The sequence below is a fragment of the Oncorhynchus kisutch genome, linkage group LG16 (assembly GCF_002021735.2).
Source record: "Oncorhynchus kisutch isolate 150728-3 linkage group LG16, Okis_V2, whole genome shotgun sequence".
In the NCBI taxonomy this organism is placed as follows: domain Eukaryota; kingdom Metazoa; phylum Chordata; class Actinopteri; order Salmoniformes; family Salmonidae; genus Oncorhynchus; species Oncorhynchus kisutch.
This window is the reverse complement of record NC_034189.2, coordinates 40,921,114-40,941,420: the sequence shown is the minus strand read 5'-3', so window position 1 is coordinate 40,941,420 and position 20,307 is coordinate 40,921,114. Positions and strand designations below refer to the sequence as shown.

General features: G+C 47.4%; 1 protein-coding gene across 5 annotated transcripts; it reads left to right on the top strand.

Moving 5' to 3' along the window:
- Positions 1 to 219: 219 nt before the first annotated feature.
- Positions 220 to 19,608, top strand: LOC109906713 (alsin). 5 transcript variants are annotated; one of them, XM_031792411.1, is made up of 35 exons: positions 220 to 331; positions 908 to 1,012; positions 1,281 to 1,429; positions 1,624 to 2,609; positions 2,874 to 3,237; positions 4,830 to 5,001; positions 5,227 to 5,323; positions 5,422 to 5,499; positions 6,452 to 6,649; positions 6,793 to 6,964; positions 7,304 to 7,493; positions 7,639 to 7,704; positions 8,664 to 8,826; positions 8,929 to 9,060; positions 9,338 to 9,466; positions 9,653 to 9,676; positions 10,699 to 10,769; positions 11,056 to 11,122; positions 11,310 to 11,500; positions 11,633 to 11,698; positions 11,798 to 11,896; positions 12,067 to 12,231; positions 12,405 to 12,516; positions 12,645 to 12,722; positions 12,872 to 13,005; positions 13,366 to 13,530; positions 13,647 to 13,770; positions 14,042 to 14,199; positions 14,321 to 14,437; positions 14,784 to 14,960; positions 15,176 to 15,221; positions 15,333 to 15,394; positions 15,508 to 15,657; positions 17,237 to 17,333; positions 17,546 to 19,608. In XM_031792411.1, exons 2-35 carry the CDS (start codon positions 993 to 995, stop codon positions 17,582 to 17,584), a joined length of 5,058 nt encoding a protein of 1,685 aa, XP_031648271.1. In that variant the 5' UTR covers positions 220 to 331; positions 908 to 992; the 3' UTR covers positions 17,585 to 19,608. The 5 variants fall into 5 exon arrangements, with proteins under 5 accessions (XP_031648271.1, XP_031648269.1, XP_031648274.1 ...); XM_031792409.1 differs by having other exon boundaries at positions 8,929 to 9,072; XM_031792414.1 differs by lacking the exon at positions 9,653 to 9,676.
- The last annotated feature ends 699 nt before the right edge of the window (positions 19,609 to 20,307 follow it).

Below are 20,307 nucleotides of genomic sequence, written 5' to 3'. Positions count from 1 at the left end.
TGTACCTGCACCCGTTTTTCACCTTGGCATTGACACACATTAATCAAATAGGAAATTACAGTGTAAAACAGCAGAATTCCATATCTGGTGTATTTCAAAATAGATAGCTAGCAAAGCTAAGCTACTTGACAGAATCGATGTAATAATTTATTTTTTGAAAGGCAAGAAAATACGCACGCTTTGAGGCCTCTCGGCTTCCGTTCAACATGTGGTCCCAACGACAAAGCGAAAATAAAAAGGATAGCAATTAGCTAGCCAGCTAATCCCTTGGATGACTCAGTCGCTGTACATTTCACAGGTTTATGAAAAAATTGATATGGTCAGGGGACCGGTAGGTGAAAGACAATTGTATCTCAGATTGTAAATAATACATGGTTAGTAGCTACAGTACAAGGAGCAAGTGGGAGGATACATGTCAGCTCCGAGTTGCTATTTAACGTTAGTTATACGGAGACTATAACGAAGTCAATACAGTACTGAGACTGTCAAAGGCTTTGGTAGGCATCTAGTAATTATGGCATGACGTGATCCTCCTAGCTAGTTGCGTCATTTCAAGCAAACGCATTAGCTAATGGACTGAAAATAGTATTTCATCAAATAAATAGCTAATAGTATCTGGCTAACGTTAGTTAGCTGGCTACTCAAATAGGGGGGTCAGTGTTAGCTAGTTTACCTCACTCCCACATGATTGACAGCTAGCCATGTAAACCGTGAAAAGAAAATATCTCTCTCTCTCTCCTGTCAACAACAACACAAGCTTTCGCGTACTGTCACTCGTGCTGGTTATTCTGAAGCCACCCTAGCTACCTGTAGGGTCTGTATGCAATTCAGTTAGGCAGTGTTACCATTAGCTAGTCATTTTTGTAAGTTGTCTTGTGTCCAATGTTGTTTACCGTATTCGATACAGGGCTGAATTTAGAAACGGATTTTGAGTTTTTCAAGTTGAATTTCACCAGTCTATGCATCAGCATTGCCCTGGATAAATCTCAGTGATGGAGTCCCAGAGGAAAAGGTATGTAGCCCGTAGGTAGGGTGTTGTCAATAAATATGTGATCATCGTATGACAACAAATAATATTCTTTGTGTAAGTCTATGTCCTCACAAAGCTCTTGTTGTTTCTCTAGCTAGCTACTATAACTTCTGTTCCATGGCATGTTTTGTCTTGGTAATTCAAAAACAATGTATGCTTTCAGTGTGGTTGTTCAGAATCCTTGAGACATGACTTGTCAATGTCTGTCTGTCTGTTTGACTGACTGCCTACTTCTGTATGTATTCTACAGCTCTGGTGAGGAGGACAGTTCAGGGGAGCGAGGGTCGCTCCACACCTGGAAGGGCTACTCTTATAGTGTCACCCCAGAGAGAGTGCTCCTGTCCAGGCCTGTGCTGCAGGCTGCCCTGGGGACACGCCATGGGGTTCTACTGGTGGAGGGTGAGAGTCAATGGACAGCCTTTGATATAATGGCAAAACTCTGACATTTTTGATTAGCCTGCTTGATCTATAATTAAAATATAAATGTATTTTGCTTTGTTTTTTTAAATTACTTATGTACACATACTACTGGCAATAATTTCTAACAGATCCTCTTGTCTAATAACTGGAATGTTGTGTTGTAATGTATTTAGGCGGGCAGGTGTACAGCTTCGGTGAGTTCCCATGGAGACAGAGCCAGGTGTCAGAGGTGGGCCCCCTGAAGCCTGTCCTAGAGAGCGCTCTCAGTGGCCAGCGCGTGGTCGCCGTGGCAGCGGGCAGTTTCCATAGCGGGGCGCTTACTGAGGACGGTGGGGTCCACATGTGGGGGGAGAACTCGTTCGGCCAGTGTGGCCTGTCCAGCCTCACTGTAGTCCCCAACCCTACTCCAGTGGCTGTCATGGACCCCGACACCAGCCCCCCCCATACCATCCGGGTCCTGGAGCTGGCCTGCGGGGAGCAGCACTCCCTTGCTCTCTCTGCCCAGCACGAGGTGTGGGCCTGGGGCAGCGGCTGCCAGCTCGGCCTGGTCACCACCATCTTCCCCGTTTGGAAGCCCCAAAAGGTGGAGCACCTGGTGGGCAGACACGTCCTTCAGGTGGCCTGTGGGGCCTTCCACAGCCTTGCCTTGGTGCGTTGCCTACCACCTCAGGAGTCCCGGCGGCCCCTGCCAGACAAGTGTGGCCAGTGCAACCAGCTGCTCTACACCATGACGGACAAGGAGGACCACGTCATTATCTCAGATAGTCATTACTGCCCCCTAGGGGTGGAGTTGCTGGCTGAAGGAGAGGCCAGGCTGGGGCCTGGAAGGTCCCCTCCACTAGGGCTTCTGAGCTCTCCTTCAGAGCCCCTCCTCTCCTCTCATACCTCTGCCTCAGCGCCAGGTCCCCATCCCTCCATAACAGAACATGCAGACTATGAGAGGGGGAGGACAGTGGCACAGAATGGGGAAGTCTTGACCACCACAGATGCTGACATCTCTGCTTCTGGGACAGACTCTGATCGAGGTGTGGGGGGTGCAGGGTCTCGAAACTCCCCCTACCCTGATGATCAGGCAGTGAAAGAATATCTCAAGAAACAGTCTGACACCTCTTTGGCTGAGGAGACTGCCAAGATGACCATAGCAGGAGCAAGTTTTCAGGTTAGTAGTGATGAGTTGAATCTTTAAGCCTAAAGCTACCCATTTTTGCGTACTTGGTGGGTGACAAATTTACTTTCTTGTAGTTTGAAAAGTGACAATGAGCTGTCACGCTGTGTTTCCTGGGTTGTGTTCATTAAAGCACGAAAAGGTAAAACAGTTTTGCTATGGATAACTCAAATGTGCTTTACTTACAGGTCATAGGAAGTCTTCCTGTTTGTCAGTTTTCTTTTGTGTGTTGCCTAATGCACCTTGTGTTTGTTTCAGCCCCCAGCAGATAGCCTTGACCTCCTGACCTCTGACCTCATCCCCGGGGTCATGCCAGTGACCACCAGCTCTGCCCTCAACAACCTGGTCTCATCCTGTGCCTCCGCCGTGGGCGAGAGAGTGGTCTCCACCTACGAGGCTCTGTCCCTGAAGAAGATGATTAACTACTACTACCCTGGGATTGGGGGTGTAGCAGGAGTACCCGGTGGAGTACCCGGTGGGTTTCCAGGGGGACCCGCGGAGGTGCGGGTGCGCCTGGAGGAGTCCATGCAGGGGAAGAAGAGCTGCAGCACGGGGGATATCCGTGAGGAGGAAGCAGAGGGCCTGAGTCGACGTCTCTCTCTGCCTGGACTCCTCTCTCAGGGTAGATACGCTGTTTGTCTCTTATCCTCCTCCTCTGCTCATAGCCTCTTATCCTTATCTTCATCTTCCTCCTATACTCTAAGTATGCGTGTGTGTCCCCACTCATCCAGCCTGCGAACATATTGTGTGTGTGTTTGTGTTTATGTGTTTGTGTGTGTGTGTTTATGTGTTTGTGTGTGTGTGTTTATGTGGGTTAGTCAGTGAACAGTGGTTATTGTTCTGAGATTAAAGCACTCTGCCATAGAGGAATGTGAGGCCATATTAATGTGAGGACTTAACCAGAAGGGTTACAGTAAGGAGGGGGGGGGGGAGGGGGGGGGCAAGATGGTCTAATAATCTCTTGAGAAACAGTCAGTGGTAGGGCCTGCAGTAACGTAGGAATCTTCTATTGTCACTTTGGTAGGGTGAAAGCTGAAAGGCAGGATTTGTCCCTAGCTCTCTGAGGTTGTCTTAAGTGAGTTTTGGATATGCAAGAAACAAATTTGACATATGGGTATAATACATGCTTGAACATGTCCTGTGAAACGGGACAAATTAAAACACCCACCAAATGATTATTATTAGCTCTCTGCTGCAGCCAAGAAGGGGATAGACAGCTCACCGCTCTCTCTCTGGGCTGGTAGACCGCTCTCTCTCTGGGCTGGTAGACCGCTCTCTCTCTGGGCTGGCAGACCGCTCTCTCTCTGGGCTGGCAGACCGCTCTCTCTCTGGGCTGGCAGACCGCTCTCTCTCTGGGCTGGCAGACCGCTCTCTCTCTGGGCTGGCAGACCGCTCTCTCTCTGGGCTGGCAGACCGCTCTCTCTCTGGGCTGGCAGACCGCTCTCTCTCTGGGCTGGCAGACCGCTCTCTCTCTGGGCTGGCAGACCGCTCTCTCTCTGGGCTGGCAGACCGCTCTCTCTCTGGGCTGGCAGACCGCTCTCTCTCTGGGCTGGCAGACCGCTCTCTCTCTGGGCTGGCAGACCGCTCTCTGTCTGGGCTGGCAGACCGCTCTCTCTCTGGGCTGGCAGACCGCTCTCTCTCTGGGCTGGCAGACCGCTCTCTCTCTGGGCTGGCAGACCGCTCTCTCTCTGGGCTGGCAGACCGCTCTCTCTCTGGGCTGGCAGACCGCTCTCTCTCTGGGCTGGCAGACCGCTCTCTCTCTGGGCTGGCAGACCGCTCTCTCTCTGGGCTGGCAGACCGCTCTCTCTGGGCTGGCAGACCGCTCTCTCTGTGAGAGCAACCAACCCATGCCTCCCCAGTGCCGTCTCGGTCTGTCTGTCATCATTAACAGTCCCTCCCATACTCTTACTGTGGTACAGGACCTGTTTCCGGCGGGGCTCAATGCCTCATCGTCTGGAGGATGCTGTGAGGGCTGCGTTTCTGGGTTATTGCAGGGGCTTAGAAATGTTTTGTATTTCCAGAGTAGATGATCACTCCATGACTAAACCAGTCATCCTGAGCATTTCTTTACAGTTGTTTACACTCACCTGTGGAACAGGGAGGACTTCATCTGTAACATTAACAGCAGTTGACCGCCGTAACTGAACATGGTTTGAGAGGAAGCGTAGAAAATGTACCATTTTAAGAAACATATTGGTCTGTCTCCGTCTGTAGTGTCCCCCAGGTTGCTGCGGAGGGCCAGCCGGCCCAGGGTGCGAGCGGTGCCCCTCACCCCTGTGGGAGGGCTCCCAGAGGCGGGGGAGCTGCTCCCCTCCCTGCAGACCGAGGTGTGGAGCTGGGGGCGGGGCGAGGAGGGCCAGCTAGGCCACGGGGACAACCTCCCCAGGTCAGTGTCCACTCTACATCAATCGCTGGGGGATGAGAACCATGATTGACAGTTGTGTAGGCCAGTAAAGCATCAGAGTATGAGCGCTGAATCTGACCTAGAATCTGTTTGGCTTTTGCGATAAATAAGATTACATGGACAGGTCGGACCTGATACTAGATCAGCACTCCTACTCTGAAATGCTTTGGCCCTGGTTGTTGACTGAGAGGTGTTTCTGACCTGCAGGCTGCAGCCACTGTGCATCAAGTGCCTGAGCAGTAAGGAAGTGGTGCTTGTGGCTGCTGGGGCACATCACTCCCTGGCCCTGACTGCACAGTCCCAGGTCAGAAACTACATTATCACTCCTCGTGGGAGTCTTGAGGGATTCCTCCCAACTGTGTGAACATTTTGTGTGTTTGTGTGCGTGTGTGTGTGTTCAAGGTCTTCTCCTGGGGTAGTAACAGCTCTGGCCAGCTGGGACACATGGCATCTCCTACTACTATCCCTCGCCTTGCCAAGGTAAGTGTGTTTCTTTAATTGAGGAAAATGGTGCCCATACAGTAATCTTTAGCACACACCAAGCCAGTGTTCCTCCTTTATACATTCAGCACCGACGCCCCACCGCTGGGCAATGCATGTGAAGGGTGTTCTTTGGCTCCCTGCTACCTTGGCCACGGCTGCTGAAAACAAGGAGAAGGAGAAACACTGCTAACCTTATATACCCACATTACTAAACTCTGCAACAGCGATTTAAAGCACTCTCCGTCGTAGAACAATAACGCCACATTTCCACTGGGGATTTAACCCAGTGTTTCCTTCAACGCTCGCCGGCTCCTGCTTCTCACTGGGCCATGGCTCCAGCGGCCCTGCTCTGACTTGGAGCCAAGCCCTGGGTTCTTTTCCGATTTTTATTTAACTAACTGTGAACTTGAACACCTCACGAAGCCACAGTCTTGAATGATGCGGAGGTTGTTGTTTCTGCTCGCCACCAGTCTCCTGGTAAAAACACAATAAGACTACCTTAACATAAAACACAGGAGACACCCTGGTGTGGGGCTAAGTCTCAATGGAAAAGCACCCTCACGCTTACAGTGATCGCATATCATAGGACAAATATATAACTATTGAATTTGTGCAGGACTGTTTGTATAAGCTTGAGTAGCCTTGGCGTGTATCTCCTTTATCTGTAGCATGAGGCAGCTTGATGTACAAATACACCCCCTGGACAGGACACTAGTCTATCGCAGAGCCTTCCCTCCAATCTATCTCTTTAATTCTGATTGCCAAACAGAGACGCGTCAGGTCCCATTTTTACAGTCTTTGGTATGACTCGGCCGGGGATCGAGCTCCCAAACCTTCCATTCTCGGGGTTGACACCACAAGGCCACCGAGTTGTAGAAGCCTAGCGCAACACAAAAGACTATGTACAGTGATCTGATCTGCTCTGTTTGTCCCTGGTGTGACCCTGTAGCTGTCTGAGGGGATCCGTGTCTGGGACGTGGGTGCGGGGGCGCAGCACACCCTCCTCCTGGCCGATGGGGACTGTTATCAGCCCATCCTTTACTATAGCGGACAGCAGGTCAGAGAGGGGGTGCAGGACACACCCCAGGACCAGACGGAGGGGTACAGCTACACCCAGCAACCAGTGCTGCTCCCCTTCTGCATGAACGTGAGTAGTGGACCACACACACACACACACAGTACTGAACCCCTGCTATGTTCGACTTTTATTGTAGTAAGCATCTGCTTCATGATTTCAACTGCCATTTGGCCTGACGGTGGTGTGTGTGGGTTTGTGTATCCGTGTTTTAGTTGGGCTACGTGAGCGGTGTGTTTGCGGGGGGCCAGAGCTGCGTGGCGCTAGCCGACCGCAACATCATGGGTTTCATCGCCAGCCTCCACGAGCTGGCTACTGCCGAGAGGAAGTTCTACTGCAAGCTGAGCTCTGTGAAGAACCACATCCTGCGCCCCCTGTTGGACCTGGGTGAGAACTACTGCTGCAGCTCCAGCTCCGCTGGACAGAGGCCATGGGTCAGAGGTTAGGGAGAGAGGGAAGGATGAGTTTTTATTATAACGGTAACCATGTCCAATCAAAAGCAACAAAAAAAAGTGAACGGTCCGTGTTCAAAAAGATCTGGCATAAAGCTTACATTTTGCTCACATAATGTTGTTGTTCGTACAGACCTGTAACTTTTTGGTTAACTGTGTGCTGAAATAGAGTAAGTTAGTAAGTATTAGGTTGATTTCTCTTGGATGTGTGTGTTCTTTCGCATAGTGTTTGTTAACAGGTGTATGTGTGGTGTGTTCTCCGTCTACCCCTCAGAGTCGTTGAGTACAGCTCTAGGCCCGGCGTCCACAGTGCTGCTACGGAGCCTGGTGAGGTGTTATAGCCGCCTGTGTCACCTGACTGGCCAGCACTCTGCCTCCCTCAGCACCAACCTGCGCCGCCGCCGGGAGTTTAAAAGCCTGGTTATGCTGGAGCATGCCAGCATCTTCCTGGACACGTACAATGAGTATGTACTGTTGTGTACACAAATGCACAATGTCTGACACTCCCACTGGTTTTTAACAGGTTGTTTACATGCAGTTCTGTGTGGATAATGACCTCTCCTTCTCTCCTCTTTCCATTCCTTCTCCCTCCTCATCGCTCCCTGCCAGGTACTGCTGCTCTGTGGGTAACTTCCTGGTGATGGGGGGCTTCCAGGCTCTGGCCAAGCCCTCGCTGTGAGTGTGTACACACACACTAGGACATCTAGCAGCCCTAGCTTATTATCCTTACCATTTCGCGTGCCCATTATACTATATGTTCATTATCTTTACCATTGACCTAGGCCTGTGTGCTCATTATCCTTGACTTTGACCTAGGCCTGTGTGCTCATTATCCTTGACTTTGACCTAGGCCTGTGTGCTCATTATCCTTGACTTTGACCTAGACATGCGTGCTCATTATCCTTGACATTGGCCTGTGTGCTCATTATCCTTGACTTTGGCCTGTGTGCTCATTATCCTTGACTTTGGCCTGTGTGCTCATTATCCTTGACTTTGGCCTGTGTGCTCATTATCCTTGACTTTGACCTAGGCCTGTGTGCTCATTATCCTTGACATTGGCCTGTGTGTTCATTATCCTTGACATTGACCTAGGCCTGTGTCAGAGGACAGCTGTTTGATGCCTCGTAATTCTGCACACGAGACTCAGGAAGCTCATGCAGCTTTAATTGGAAAGGGAAAAGTCAGGATGAATTCTTATGAATTATTTTTAATTATGAAACTGGTGGTAAGAGTCCTTCATGCCGATTGGCTGACAGTACCACGGGTATGACAAAACATTATTTAATTTTTTTATACTATTCTAATTACGTGGGTAACCAGTTTATAATAGCGATAGGGCACCTCGGGGGTTTGTGGTATATGGCCAATATATCAGGCTACGGGCTGTATCCAGGGACTCCATGTTGCGTCGTGGTATATTGGCCATATACCACAAACCCCAGAGGTGCCTTATTGCTTAATTATAAACCAATGTGTTCCTTCATCAAGGCTTCAACCAAGAGCGACTGAATTACCCTTCTCATGCTTTTAACTGGAACGGTGAATTAAAACAGGAAATCTCTTGTTTCCTTTTCCATCTCTCCTCTCTTCCCCGTCCTCCCTCTCCTCCCTCCATCCCCTGTTCCTCTGCTCAGAGAATTCTTTGGGAAGTGTCCAGAGCTGTTGCAGCGGCTGGCAGAGTCCAGCGAGGAGAACATTCCTCTGAGTGACCTGTTGGTGACGCTCTTCTACCTGCCCATGAGACACCTTCACGAGTATGGCAGGCTGCTGTTCAAACTGGGAACCTGCTTCGAGGTGGTACGTAGAGGAACTAGGACCGGGGCGTGCACACACACACACACATGCACACGCTCACACACCTTCATACATACTCTCACTTTCTTGTCTCTCTGTCTCCAGAGCTCAGTGGACTACCAGAAGCTGCAGGATGGCTGCTCTAAGTTTGAGGCCCTGGCTCTTCATCTGAAGAGGAGGAGGAAGGAGGCAGAGTACACATACCACTTCTGGAAGAGCTTCCCTGGCAAGATGACGGTCAGTGGCCTGGTCAGTTGGTTTGACCACAGTAATCAGTGCCAGATTCACACTATTGAGCCAATGCCAACCATACTGTGCTTGCTCAGATATTTTCTTTTCACATTGTCCTTTCAATGGTTCCAGCAACTATGGTGGATTTCTAGTCAGGCCACCACAGTACAGCTTGGTTCGGGTTTGGCTCCATAGTGTGAAATGGGTATAAGAGCTTTTATTCAGCCCAAAATCTCCAGTTTATCAACCTCTTATCCCATTTAACCTGGCGTTCCTGTTCTAGGATTCCCTGCGTAAGCCCCGCCGGAGGCTGATCTGTGAGAGCAGTAACAAGGCCCTGACGCTACAGAACTCTGGAAGGTTCTCTGTCAACTGGTTCATCCTCTTCAACGATGCACTCGTCCACGCTCAGGTAAACACAGCTCCTCACAGCTCTTACAGCTGGCTCTTACAAAGGTGCCAATGTCCTTTTAGTTCGTTCGTTCTTTCTTTCACTTAAAAAAAAAAATGAGTTAACATCCTCAGAGTATTTGATATGAATATATCTGGTGTGTTGACTGACTTCTATCAAGTTGTGTGTTTGTCTTTGTCCTATCAGGGCGTGGTTCCCTATAAAAGCCTTGTAAGTATGCAGCAGCAGCAGCCAGTGTACTGACCCCTAGTCATATGCAGCGCCCCCATGTGGCCAGGGCTTGGCTTAGGATGTAGGCTTGATGTAGCAGCTCTTTAGGCACCTTCTGCCTGTCCTAAACCACAAACACTGGCTTCCCAGCTTGAAGTAACACCCACACAGACAGACACAGTTTTTCTTATCTTCTTTATGCACATATGATGTACTAACACCTGGCTGGAATAAGCCTGGATTTCTTGAAGCTCGCAGTAAAGAGTCAAGAATGGTGGTTATTTACCTTCTCTGCCTTCTCCCTCAGGCTTTAACTAATATAACTGCTCCTGAACATCAGGAGCCCCAGAGCGGGGCCACACCACTCTACAGTGTGCAGCTTCTCCTCAGCCGAGCCCAGTGCCCCCTTGCCCTCTGATGCTAGCCTCAGGATACTGTGTGTTTTTAAAGCTGAACTGATACTTTTTAATAACTAAGGCTCTCTGTAGTATATTGCCTACTTCTATGACCTCGTCATAGCAACATAGACATCAATATAAACCCAAATCTAAAAAGATAAGACTGACGTTATTGGGTCTTCCCAACGTGTGCGTCTTGGTTATTTAACTAAGATGCCTTTTGGCTCACTTTTATTTGTATTTTTGCTATCTGGAGCCTTAGTTATCATTACTCTGAAACCATGTGACACAACATGAGGATCAGCCGTCTCAGGTTCACTTCTCTCAAACAGTTTCTGTTCCTTTTTGATTTATGTTTCATTCCAAGGAGAGCATTTTCTTGTGTTTTGATGACGTAGTGAGCGTTTTTAATCCCCGTCGGTTCCACCTTGTGTGCTGTGTCTGTCGGCCTGCCTCGTGCCCTGTCGCCCTCGCCTCTCCGTGTGCCATGCATATTGGCATCTCCTAGGTCATGTGACTGTGTTAGCTCCAGTGCCCTGACTACTTCCCTGACTGTTGAACCAGTGTACTGTAGCTGAGTGTATCGGCATACTGAGGTCTCGCTCTCCCCTCCCTCTCCTGCAGTTCTCCACCCACCACGTCTTCCCATTGGCCACACTGTGGGTCGAGCCCATCCCGGAGGAGAACACTGGCCTGTGAGTCTGTCAATCACCCTATCTGTCCAACCAGAGTGTTTAACTGGTGTGTTATTGACCCCTTAGCTCAGCTTTTCCCAAACTCGGTCCTGGGGACCCCAAAGGGTGCACAATTATTATTATTTTCCCCAAGCACTACACAGCTGATTCAACTAATCATCAAGCTTTGATTATTTGAATCAGCTGTGTAGTGCTAGGGCAAAAACCAAAACGTGCACCCCTTGGGGTCCCCAGGACCGAGTTAGCACAGCTCAGCTGAGGCAGCGTTTCCCTATGTTCCATCCAGGCATGGACTGAAGTTGATCTCACCTGAGGAGACCTTCACCCTGTTGGCCTGTTCTTCCATGGAGAAGGTAGGCCACTAGCCAATAGCCAGGCTTCACTACTCACCTGCTCAGGTTACAAGTATGTAGTGGTTGTCTTTGTAGCGCTAAAGCTGCCTAGTTGGGTTCTGTTTGGAGCGTGTGGTGACAGACGGTGTAACAACCCATTAAATTAATTTCACTTCAATATGACTATTAACCGACCTGTGTTCTCCAGGCCAAGTGGCTTCGCTCAATCAACCAGGCGGTGGACCAGGCCATGACTGGGGCGGGGCAGTCAGGCTCAGGGGCAGGGCAGAGGGCGGAGCCTCCCATCTCCCGGACCGCCTCCTACACCTTCTACAAGGACAGCCGTCTGAAGGAGGCCACCTACGAGGGTCGCTGGCTGGCCGGCAAGCCCAATGGGAGGTGGGTCTAGCTGGGGAAGGAGGGAATCAGGACCTTGTACTTCTGGTTCCACTTCTGTACAGTCACAATGCATTGAAAATTGAGGGGTTGTAGGAAAGCGCTGACTTGTTGTGTATGTGTCCTTGTTTCCAGGGGTATGGTGAAGTGGCTTGATGGGAGAATTTACACGGGGACGTTCAAGAACGGACTGGAGGATGGGTCAGTCAGTGTAAATCGATCAATAAATCAATGTATCAATCATCCTAGTCAGAAATAAAGGCATTTCTCATTGTTCTGCTATTTGTTTATGGTTCGTAGTTTTGGAGATTACGTTATGCCCAGCAAGACATTGAACCTGAACGACCACTATCAAGGCCACTGGAAAGAAGGGAAGATGCACGGCATCGGAACATACAAGTGAGTCTGTTTGGCTTTGTGAGGAGTTCAACATTATTTAACAAAGACCCTTAAGGTTAAAAATCACTTTCAAAATAAAAAAGCTTGACCTGGAGTTTGCAGGCATGTCTATGTGGACATTGGCTGTAGGGTTTCCGCTGTGTATCCTACCAATGTGACTGTCTATGCAGGTATGCTACAGGTGAGTTGTACGAGGGCTCGTTCCAGGACAACATGCGCCACGGTCACGGGATGCTGCGCAGCGGCACGCTGAACTCCTCCTCCCCCAGCGTCTTCATCGGCCAATGGGTGCACGACAAGAAGACGGGCTACGGCGTCTTTGATGACATCACCAGGTAGTGGACCACTCCAGCCCACCCTTATCATCCTACCGTGGTAAACTGTACCGAACTGGCCTGGTTACGCATCCAGCTAGCTCAGTACGATTGGGGTTGGATTGATAGTGTGAAAGGGGTATTAGTGTATCTGAAGTGCTGATGTTACGTGGTGACCTGTGTTGTTCCGTCAGAGGAGAGAAGTACATGGGCATGTGGCAGGATGACCAGCGGCAGGGCACGGGCGTCATAGTAACCCAGTTTGGCCTGTACTACGAGGGAGCCTTCAACAACAACAAGATGCAAGTGAGTTCTGGTCAGTGGGGTTCTTCCTCCTGATGCTAGCTGAACGTTAGCACCAAGGTGTTAGAGGAGAGGAAGAGGATCACCTCTCCATTTTGCTTTATTTTTTTATTCTTTTCTCGCGGTCTCAGGGCACAGGGGTCCTGCTGTCTGAGGACAACACCACATATGAAGGAGAGTTCTCGGAGGACTGGACTCTCAACGGAAAGGTCAGTGAAAGAGGAGCGGCACACAAACAAGCCTCTCACACACACACACACACACACACATAGCTTGCACTCATACACATTTTTGCTTAGCCACATACATTTAAGCAGACACGTGTATAATACAGCACATTGCTGTCCCTATCTCTCAGGGTGTGCTGACTATGCCTAATGGGGACTACTTTGAGGGCTCCTTCACCGGGGAGTGGGGCTCTGGCCTGAAGGTCACCGGATCCTTCTTCAAACCCAACCTCTACGACTCAGATGGGGACAAGGGTCGCGCTGTGTACGTCTCTGTGCCATTGGTTTTAGTATGGTGGAGGATTAGCATATTCAAAGATTTTTGGTTTTGATCTTTAGTGTTTAAAAAAAAATTGTATGTATGTATGTATGTATGTATGTATGTACACACACACATTTTTTTTAAACACTAAAGATATATATATATATATATATATATATATATATATATATCTATATATCTATATCGGACTCAAATATATATATATATAGCAAGGCTGTCTGTCTGCAGGACATCTTTTTGCATCTATGCCTTGAAAAAAGGTTTGATCGTTTTGAAATGAACCCGGTCAAGTGAATGTGAACATAGAAAATGTGTATTAATTCCTTGTATGTGCGTCTCCAGTAAGCTGGGGCGCCTGGCAGTGCCTCCGGAGGAGAAGTGGAGGGTAGTGTTTGAGGAGTGTTGGATGAGGCTGGGCTGTGAGGCCCCTGGCCAGGGAGAGAACCAGCGAGCCTGGGAGAACATCGCTGTAGCCTTGACCACCAGCAGGAGACAGCACAGAGACAGGTAGAGAGAGCAGAGACCACACACAGTACTTCCATCTCACATTCACTCGCTATTTCACTCTCTCTCTCACACTCACACACGTACAGTAGTCTAAGTGAGATTGGTGTGTGTTGCAGCCCGGAGATGAACCTGAGTCGGACTCAAAACAGAATGCTGGAGAGTCTGGAGTTCATCCCTCAGCAGCATGTTGGTCCTGTTACCATGGAGAAGTATGACAGTATCCGGCGTTACCTCATCAAGGTGAGCCAACGACCCCCAGGTGACTTACTAACCTGCCTAATCTCCCTCAGCCAATGGACCCACGCACCAACGTGTCTGCCAAGCAATATCTTTCAGTATCGGTTAAGTTGTTTTTCTAATAATCATGAAGATGTCTGAACCGTCATCCGGAGGTGTCCTTGTTCATACTGATTTACTCTTTAGTTCTAACCTCTGACTTAACACCACAAAACATGAATATCCTGAAACTCACATTAACCTTCTCTGTCCTCCATTTTGTGCCCCCCCCCAGGCATGTGACATGCCCCTGCACCCCCTGGGCAGGCTGATGGAGACCCTGGTGGCTGTCTACAGGATGACCTACGTGGGGGTGGGGGCCAACCGCCGCCTTCTGCTGCAGGCTGTCAACGAGATCATGTCCTACCTGGCCCGCATCTTCCAGCTCGTCAGGTGTGTGTGTTGCCTTAGACAGTTGGATACTATTTTTCCATTCAGTTTGGCCCTAGGCTAGCCTGTTTAAGCCATGTGCTGTATGTGTGATGTACTGAATATGTGGTGTTTTGTCTTTCAGGTTCCTGTTTCCAGATCTGCCTGAGGAGGGTGGAGCGATCCCTGAACCATCCTCTGACCCCCAGGACAAGAAGGACTCCAACTGCGCAGACACCCAGCTAGAATCCCCCAAACCTGGGTACGACCATAACATATCCACCCTCCCTGGTTGGAGCCTGTGGAGAGTCTTCAGTGGTTTGGCTACGCAGCAGTCATATACTGAATCCATAGTCTTAGAGATGACTTCTAGATAAATATGTAGGCTATGTATTTGGGTGTTTATTTGATTGAGAACACATCTATATCATGGATCTGTTTTGCAGTGGAGGGTCCAATGGGAGATAGCTATGGAGGATTATGTACAAAACTATAGAAGATTACGTTACAGTATGTCTTATGTAAAAAGAGCACATGTCACTTGTCACAAGTATTTAAGCCCCTGAATGTGTGTTGAATGATGTCCTGTGTGTGTGTGGTTTCCCCAGGCGTGTGGTGAGTAGCTCCGCTCTGCTCCTGCCAGTGTTGCTGCCTCGTCTCTACCCCCCTCTCTTCACCCTGTACGCCCTGGAGAAGGAGAAGGAGGACGACGTGTACTGGGAGTGTGTCCTCCGCCTCAACAAACAGCCAGACGTGGCCCTGCTCGCCTTCCTCGGCGTGCAACAGTGAGTCTCTCTCTCGGACTGACCAGTGAGGTTGGGAATGAATAGTAGCCTCTACTGATCTCGCCAGGTCAGGATAGTCGTACGAGGCTAAATGAAAAGGACCCAAGTTTTTATTTTTTGATATATATTTTTTTATCGATCATGTAACCTGACTGTCCTGACCTGGAAAAAACTGTAATTATAGCATGTTAAAATGCATCTCTTTTTGCTTTCAGTAAGTTTTGGCCAGTTTCGGTTCCAGTGCTGGGGGAGAAGACCGAGGTATGACACTAAGTACATTCTGAATCACACTGCCCTCCTGTGGGTGAATTACAACATTGCATCAAGTACATGATAGATTGTCCTTACTGACAGTCTCTCTCCCCTTTCTAGGTTGTGTCCAGCACAAAAGATGCCTGTTTTGCCTCTGCAACGGAGACCTTGCAGCAGATCAGGTACGCTTTATCCAGAGCAGTACTATATCGTCATGAATGAATGGGTCTCATGCACTCTTATGATGTTGCAGTTCAATGTGGTTGATGTGTATTAAGACTGTTTTTTTTGTCAGCACAACGTTCACCCCATCTGACAAGCTGCAGGTGATCCAGCTGACATTCGAGGAGATCACAAAGGAAGTGATGTCATCTCTGGAGGATAACTTCCTGTGGTCCATGGACGACCTGTTTCCTGTGTTCCTCTACGTGGTGCTGCGCGCCCGGTGAGTCGATGAAAACACACACATGTCTCTATGTTCCTGAGAGATGCACAGAAATCTGATTTTCATCAAATTACAATCAGAACTACAAATATATTTACAGTACCAGTCAAAAGTTAGGACACAACTACTCGTTCCAGGGTTTTTCTTTATTTTTACTATTTTCTACATCGTATAACACACATGGAATCATGTAGTAACCAAAAAATTGTTAAACAAATCCAAATATATTTGAGATTCTTCAAAGTAGCCACCCTTTGCCTTGATGACAGCTTTGTACACGCTTGGCATTCTCTCAACCAGCTTCATGAGGTAGTCACCTGGAATGCATTTCAGTTAACAGGTGTACCTTGTTAAAAGTTAATTTGTGGAATATCTTTTCTTAATGAGTTTGAGCCAATCCGTTGTGTTGTGGCAAGGTAGTGTTGGTATACACAAGATAGCCCTATTTGGTACAATAACAAGTCCATATTATGGCAAGAACAACTCAAATAAGCAAAAACGACAGTCCATCATTATTTTTAGAGATGAAGGTCAATCCCGAAAATGTAAAGCACTTTGAACATTCTTCAAGTGCAGTTGCAATAACCATCAAGCGCTATGATGAAACTGGCTCATGAGGACCGCCACAGGAAAGGAAGGCCCAGAGTTACAAGTTCATTAGTTACCAGCCTCAGAAATTTCAGCCCAAATAAATACTTCAGAGTTCAAGTAACACACATATCAACTGTTCAGAGGAGACTGTGTGAATCAGGCCTTCATGGTCGAATTGCTGAAGAAGAAACCACTAAAGGACACCAATAAGAAGAGACTTGCTTGTGCCAAGAAACACAAGCAATGGACATTGTGGTGGAAATCTGTCCTTTGGTCTGAGTCCAAATTTGGTTCCAACCGTCGTGTCTTTGTGAGATGTTGAGTAGGTGAAGGGATGATCTCCGCATGTGTGGTTCCCACCATGAAGCATGGAGGAGGAGGTGTGTGTGGGTGCTTTGATGGTCTGTGAATAATTTAGAATTCAAGGCACACTTAACCAGCATGACTACCACAGCGTTCTGCAGCGATACACCATCCCATCTGGTTGGGGCTTAGTGGGATTATCATTTGTTTTTCAACAGGACAATGACCCAACACACCTCCAGACTGTGTAATGGGTATTTCACCAAGAAGGATAGTGATGGAATGCTGCTTCAGATGACCTGGCCTCCACAATCACCCAACCTCAACCCAATTGGGATGAATTGGAGGGCAGAGTGAAGGAAAAGCAGCCAACAAGTGCTCCGCTTCAAGACTGTTGGAAAAACATTCCAGGTGAAGCTGGTTGAGAGAATGCCATGAGTGTGCAAAGCTGTCAAGGCAAAGGGTGGCTACTTTGAAGAATCTCATATAAAATATGTTTTAATTTGTTTAACACTTTGTTGGTTACTACATGATTCCATATGTGTTATTTCATAGTTTTGATGTCTTCACTATTATTCTACAATGTAGAAAATAGTAAAAAAAATAAAGAAAAACCCTTGAATGAGTAGGTGTTCAAACTTTTGACTGGTTGCGTTGTGTTAACCAAGGCTATGTTTCTCTTAAGGATCAGGAACCTGGGGTCAGAGGTGAGTCTGATAGAGGACCTGATGGACCCCTGTGTACAGCACGGAGAACATGGCATCATGTTCACCACACTCAAGGTAAACACACACACACACACACACACACACAGCATACATTCTATGGCAGATGCATGCACTCAGATACCATCCAAATGCATGCACTCAAACTCAACTTATTCAGATACTCATAACATACTAATGTGATCGATGTACACTTTAACACACTGCTTCATAGGGAATAAATGAATCTATCTGTATAATATATTCATTTTTATTTCCCTGTCCGTCAGGCGTGTTACTATCAGATCCAGCATGAGAAGACCACATAAGAACCACAGAGAATCTCTTTACTGTATACTGCAGCAGCTCTGTGTAAAGTGGCAGTCAGCCAATTAGAGGGCAGGGATTGGAGAGGTTTGGAGTGATGCTGTCTCAGGGTCGTCACAGGAGGGTCACGATGACTGACACAGGCTGCTGACTGGCCATCTGTTCCCCCGTAGCAGGACCCCCTCCCCCTTACATACACACATATACTGACACATGCGCTTACACACACATACGTAAACACACACACACTACACAGCTCCCCGCTCTAACCACTACCTTTTGGTGACCATGTCATCAGGCTCATACACCTACTTGATTGATCAGGTTGACCTCTGTAAACCCAAGGTGTTGTAAAACTGTATTGGCAGTTTGGCCATTTCATCTGTCCATAGGCTTTGTGACTCCTTAGCCCCTGAATGAAGGAACCTGCTCCTTGAAGCCGTCTGGAATAGGGGCTTACTGTGATGTGCGCCGAGCCAGTGGAGTTTTAGCTTGATCGTGGACTGTTGTGAATATGACTGGCTATTTCCTATTCGCGCTACAGTAGTGGCAGAGATGATAACCGCCTCGTTTGTCACCCAGCTCTGGTAGTGAAATGGAAGTCTATGAAATGAAACTGCAACGTTTAAAATCCAAGTGAGACTCACCCTGAACTTGGAGCCTGTCTAATTACAAGACACCATCCTGTATGTACAGTATGAGGTGGCAACTTCCATTGGACCTCAGCCCTCAAAAGCACATGTTATTTAATGGACCAACGCAATACGTCACATTGATGCCACTTAAAACACGAAAAAGGATTTAACCTCTGATATCTGAGGCTGTGTACGGATCGCTAGCCTCAACTTCAAGAGCAACACCAGTTGAAGTTGTTTTGTAGTTGAAATGTCAAACACTCGGTACAGTTTTGGTGTTATTGTTGTGTTCATTGTTGGGGGGGGGGGGGGATCTGAAATATACAGCTCTGTATTCAGGTGATTTTTGAAGATGTGAGGTTGGGTGACGCTCTAATGTTTCTCACGTGATGCAGTTAAATGACAGCCAGCTAATGTGCACCTCAAATGCTAGCCTTTTAAAATATTTCCATTCGTACTGCGTCATATGTATTTATAATGCTACAAGGTGTTTGTTTTTTTCAGGTCACTTTGTTATTCTATACCAGAGCTGTAATTCAAATGAACGCCTATATGAAATGTTGACATTATGGGTAACACACAGTAGATCTTTTTTTGTTATAAATCTCTTCCTGCAATATAGCTCATGTAATGTTCATGTTTGGGGTTCGTCAAATCAGATGGAGGCTATTACCAGGAAGCAATATTGTTCATGTATTTGTTTGGTGTGCTCCTTTCATGCAGACAGACTTATGACAGTATGATGCAGTATTTGTTACTACCTGCAAGGCAATCACTACCCTGAAGAAGCTGTCTCTGTTCAACTAGTTAGGGGCTGATCATGCTGTCGTGGCATTGTGATGGTTAGACAGTGGTTATACAGTGACATTGACGTCTACCAAAAGCAATTTTCTTTATTTTTTATATCTCAAATCTAGGCAGAATTATTAATCTGGGGAATATAGTTTGTTACAACTATGAATTGAGTGTTTGATGGGACACGCAGTACATAAGAATTGCTATTTTAAACAGAATTTGATTGTAGCCTGGTATTTGGTTAACTCTTTATTCAGCTTGTTTGTAATTTGTATGGTCATTCCAAGATTTTCCCCAATAATTCCTTGGGCAAGGACTGGTTATTTATCTGTATATTTGTTTACACCTGAAACACATGACATGAGGTGCTGCATGATAGGAAATGTATCAAGTGTTTGACCCATAGACTGACTAACATACATCTTCCTTCATAGATTATAATGTGACTGCTTGTACTTCCAGGTTAAGGTGTGTTCAATTGGGTAGCGTTATCTGTATGTTGTCACGTTGGTCTTTTTTAGGGGAATGAGGTCAACATTTTGTCTAATGTAAAGAAAGGGCAATAAAGCGAGCTGACAAATTTCCCTTTTAAATGACATTTGTGTCTAAGTTTGCCTTTAAAAAGTAAACCGTCTGTTCCCTGTTACTTTGGTTTAATTGTTTAGATACTTTGGTTTTAACAGTCAGATTAGAGGCCAAAGGTGACTGTTTTTAGTAAATATTTGTAGTGCTGCTGACAATGCTCTAAGCTTTGTCCCATTTCTAAAAAGCTAGAGGCAGAGGGTGAATTAATGACCATACAAAAATAACTTTTTAAATCCAAAGCCTTTTAAAGTGCAGCAAGATAATCTTAGATTAATAAATTACTTCATAAATCACCATCAACAACCAGTTTCTGATGTTTGAAACGTTGGTAAATAAGTCCACAGTAAGGAGTTGACTGTGTGACAGTCTTAGGCTTAGATTCAATCAGATAGAGGATGTTTTGGTGGTGTCAGAACTGGAACTGCGTTGGAGCCGTCAAATTGGTGAGCAGCTGTTCTGGTGTTCTATTATGCTTGCCCGGGTGGAACTGGGCAAATCAAAATATGTTTTAGATTCTTCAATGTAGCCACCCTTTGCTTTGCTGACAGCTTTGGACACTTGGCATTCTCTCAACCAGCTTCACTTGGAATGCTTTTCCAACAGTCTTGAAGGAGTTCCCACATATGCTGAGCACTCGTTGGCTGTGTTTCTTTCACAGCGCTCCTGGTCAGTCCTTAAATGGGAGACCAGATGCTGTGGAAGTGGTGTTG

Bases quoted from the DNA above. Each gene is read 5' to 3' on its own strand.
- LOC109906713 (XM_031792409.1), top strand. From the start codon at position 993: ATGGAGTCCCAGAGGAAAAG. The intron at 3,238-4,829 runs GTAGATACGCTG...CTCCGTCTGTAG, and splicing joins GCCTGGACTCCTCTCTCAGG to TGTCCCCCAGGTTGCTGCGG. The intron at 5,002-5,226 runs GTCAGTGTCCAC...TCTGACCTGCAG, and splicing joins CACGGGGACAACCTCCCCAG to GCTGCAGCCACTGTGCATCA.